The 4,251-nt window shown below is 27.0% G+C and overlaps 1 protein-coding gene across 1 annotated transcript; it reads right to left on the bottom strand.

Moving 5' to 3' along the window:
• Nucleotides 1-739: 739 nt before the first annotated feature.
• Nucleotides 740-2,203, bottom strand: LOC130797093 (uncharacterized). Its single transcript, XM_057659584.1, has 2 exons — nt 2,081-2,203; nt 740-1,284 (listed from the first exon to the last, which is right to left on the bottom strand). Exons 1-2 carry the CDS (start codon nt 2,139-2,141, stop codon nt 1,019-1,021), a joined length of 327 nt encoding a protein of 108 aa, XP_057515567.1. The 5' UTR covers nt 2,142-2,203; the 3' UTR covers nt 740-1,018.
• Nucleotides 2,204-4,251: the final 2,048 nt, after the last annotated feature.

The following is a 4,251-nucleotide window of genomic DNA, read 5'->3' as shown; positions in this document are numbered from 1 at the left end:
CATGGGATGCTTGTTTTCGACCTTTCAAATCCTTAGAGTTATTTCATAGTATTCATTACTCAATATCAACTATGTATTCAAGTGAGCTATTCATCTTCATGTACCTAGTACTATAAATAGGGCTCTCATACTCACACATCAAACACATCAAACACAACCCCTAAGCCAAACACATAGCCTTTTTTTGTTTGTTATCTCTTTCTCAATTGTAATTCTTCATTAAGAAGTGTTGTTTGTATTCTTTTGATATAATATAAACAGAAACTACACACCACGGAGGACGTAGCCATCATTGGGTGAACCTCCTTAAATCTTTGTGTCCTTTTTAGTTACATTGTCAAACTTTGTTTTGTTCGTTGTTGTTTGTTCTTAGCATCATAACGGTTTTGGCAAACGTTTTCAATGTCTTTGTGACTTTTTTTTATCTTTTGTCAATAAAACAACACGGTGATTTGCGTATTTAACCCAATTATAACCAATAACATACAAGAAATTAATAATATTTCTACATATAATTAGCTACCTAAATTCAATAATTTTCACTAAAAAAGAAAATGCCAACAAGGTAATGAAAAACTATTTTTTAAAATTATTGACATGAGTTATAAAATTGCTTACGCGTGTTGCACTTTTAAATAAAAATAACATATTTTTTAATATGTAATAATAATGTGTATACATTAAAAAAATTCTAGGCCCTAAAAGTAATGGGGCCCAAAACCGTCGTTTATGTGGATCATGCTACATAGTCGACCCTACCTTTAAAGTACATATATACTATATATTTAAGTTGATAAAATATCATAATTTCCACTGATAATACAATAAACTCCCAAAGGAAAATAAAAACTTTTTCATTGTAAACATTGGATCAAAAAAAATTAAAAGTAAATTATGAATCACTATTTCAAAAAGAGGAAAAACTATGAAAATGCATGTCTCCCCAATAAGAAAATAAGGGAAATAACATTATGTTTTACCTACCTACCAAAGGCCACATTCTAATGAGGTAGGGGTATTAAATACCACAACAACATATGTTATTATCAGGAACCACCATACATCCTCCATCTTGACCATAAAGCTTTTGGCAATTAACAGTGCACTGTTCGTCATTACATGCAGTGTCCGTCTGCATACATGGTGGTTCCTCCCCTCTCTCCTGATACACGTCGCCACCGTCAGGTGATGCTACCGGATCAGGTGATCCAACTGGTGCACCTCCAACTTCTATAGAATCCCAAATAGGTAAAAAATCTGAATAGGTCTCATCTCCAAATGTACCTGCACATTTCATATAAATAAATTAAGACTTACTAATTCATAAGGTTATTTATCTTATACTCCCAATATTAAGTTAGGTTGGACTTATTGTGAATGCTAACGTATTATCGGAAAAAGATACTAGATGCATACACTCAATAAGACAAGGATATATCATTGCAAAACTGTATAACTAGAGGAGAGACTTCAATGACTTATAGGGTGTGAACATCATCTTTAATACGTCGATATTGAACAAATCATCCCAACAACTAGTACATATTTTAATAAATTTAAAAGTTCAAAGCATAATTTTTTTAAAATTATATAACCCTAAATTTTTTATTTTTCCACGTGGTTGACAAAAACTAATCCACGTGATGACCTTGACGTTACAACTCTTCCAGATGGTAGATAATAGGGAAGTTATTTTGTTAATTTTATGCTATTTTTACCTAATTTAAAAACAATTTTTTGAAAAAAATAAACATTGTGATCACCCTAATTGACGACATATTTTTAAATCCGGTCAAAATAAATATTTAATTTAACAAAAAATTTAATAATTTTCTACCGCATGAAAAAGCTGAAAGCTCACCCTGTGAATTTAAAAAAAATTTTGTAAAAGAGGTAAAAATTCAAGATCACTACATGAAATTTCCCTAAATTATATTTTCTTTAATTTTTATTTCTTTAATTTTTATTTTTTAATATTGTAATTCGATAGTTTTTGCAAAATTTGCTTAATTTCCTAAATTACCAAGTAAAATCGTACAAGATTATCTCGTTAAAAGAAGACTAGGAAATAAGAAATAACCCCGAATATTGACGAGAACAATGAACGCCAAAAGTGTAGGGAGAACTACAAATCTTTTCATTGTGAGGATAAATTATAACAATCAAATTTCTCAGTTTTTTTTATTTCATAATATTGTTTATTGGGTTGTACTTGTATATTTGTTGTGAACATGCATTGAAATAATGTGTTATTATTGCCATAAATAGTAGCATATGTTTTTTAAAAGAGGCATTGCCATGAACTATACAACTTAATTTTGTTTCAATAAAAAAAAAAGGAGACTATAAAAAGTAAATGTTGTTTCTTAGTTAATTTGTGAGGTGCAATTAATGGTGGTTTAATTATTTTCTGAGGTGCTTAATAAGCTAATATCCTCCTCCCATATTTTGGCATGTCATATATGAGGCTAAAATTTTTATAGTATAATCTACTTTCTCTGAATTTTATTAATTGCTATAGTTTATATAGCAACTACTGTTTATCGACTGATTTCCATATACATTGTAAAATATAGTTAAGTGAGATTTTATTTAATTATTCTTAATGTATACTTTCTTAATATTATCATATGAAATTACAGGTAATATATGAGGTAAAGGACCATCAAGGAGGGTGTAAAGAGAGATGCGCGGAGTCAAAAGACCCCTCAAGTGATACCTTCGCCCGGTAGGGGTCGAACCCTAAACCATCTGCTCTACATGCAGATACTCTATCCATTGAGCCACAAGCGCTTTTGGTTCATATGAAATTAAAGATATTAAAGATTAAAATCTTGTACTAAATATCGGGCAAAATAAAAGTGTAGCAACTATAAAAAACTAAAGGAAGTAGGTTAATCCTATTGTCAAAACTATTTAACCTGGTATAAGAACTGGTGCAATATGCCGAATATTTTAAGTACTGAATTACATATAAATATATATTTCAAAAAAAATATAGAATTATATATTATCGTTATCATCTTCTAATATTTTTGATAAAATGTAACATTCACGTTGACATGTTTATAACAACATCATACCTGCATGATTGGATAAAAATAAATAAATATGAAAGTATTAGGCTTTTATTGTTTTTTAATCGTAATTTTTTTTCTATCTTTTTTACTTTTTAAAAAGGTACTGCGTGAAAGTAGTTAAGGAAGGAAATTTCAATATGCACACATTAATATTTAAACACTTTTGAGATAAAACATGGAACAATAAAAAATATTAGTTTATTTAATTAATGATTTTAATGTATATTTTGTACAGAAAGAATTTAAAATAATATTATATCTGTTTCTTTTTGTCTATCTGCTTTACTTTTGCACATATTCAAAATAAATTTTGAGCGTCGATATCTCTTAATACATATTGTAAAAAATTATAAAAATTATATATTAAAATTCTTTGCATCAAGACGAATTTAACGAAATCGCACATAAATATATTTTGTCTTCAATATATGTTTCAAAAATTAAAATTAAATTTCTCTTTCCTAAAGTAGAAAACGGATGGAGTACAAATTTTAAGATTATGTTATAAAAAAAATTACATCCTTTATGATTTTATTTTAAAGGAATTATTAATTGAAAACATTAACTTACAAATCCATAAGAATATAGACATTAAGATAAATAAAATTATGAGATTCTTATAATAATTTTTTTTGAGTGAAGTTTTTTAATGTAATAGAATCATGTCATTATGTACCTAATTATACATAACTTTTATTGTGCGAATTTTACAATGTAATCAATCCACACAACCAACAATACTATTAAACTAGTATAGAAATTCAAGTAATCTACAAAATTGTTAGTGAGATACTCATAATTAGCTAATCAGCTACTATTATTTGCTCTATTACATGTATTCATTTATTTTCAAATTTCAAATGGTGCAATTTGTAAGCAATTGGAAAATTCAAATAATGCCACAACAAACAATTAAAAAATCATTTTTTTTTGTTCAAGTAACAATTTTTTATTACTTATTGATCAATGAAAAAAATAACTACGGATATAAATAACAAATTGGAAATAATCTAGATGATTTTTTTTAATATATATTAAGTGGGTTATGAATTGATGTATAATTAATAAGTAAAAATTAAACAATTTAAGAGAAGATGTTTAAAAATTAAAAAGTTACTTTAAAAAGAGATTTAAAAAAAATAGAGAAAAAATATAATCAATAGAATTTGAT

This window comes from Amaranthus tricolor, chromosome 12, assembly GCF_026212465.1.
Source record: "Amaranthus tricolor cultivar Red isolate AtriRed21 chromosome 12, ASM2621246v1, whole genome shotgun sequence".
In the NCBI taxonomy this organism is placed as follows: domain Eukaryota; kingdom Viridiplantae; phylum Streptophyta; class Magnoliopsida; order Caryophyllales; family Amaranthaceae; genus Amaranthus; species Amaranthus tricolor.
Note: the sequence above shows the minus strand (reverse complement) of the source record. Positions and strands in the feature narration are given on the sequence as shown.

Excerpts from the sequence above, each read along its gene's own strand:
- LOC130797093 (XM_057659584.1), bottom strand. The coding sequence starts at position 2,141 with ATGAAAAGATTTGTAGTTCTCCCTACACTTTTGGCGTTCATTGTTCTC. Across the intron at positions 1,285-2,080 it reads TGTTCTCGTCAATATTCGGG|GTACATTTGGAGATGAGACC; the intron begins GTTATTTCTTAT and ends TGAAATGTGCAG.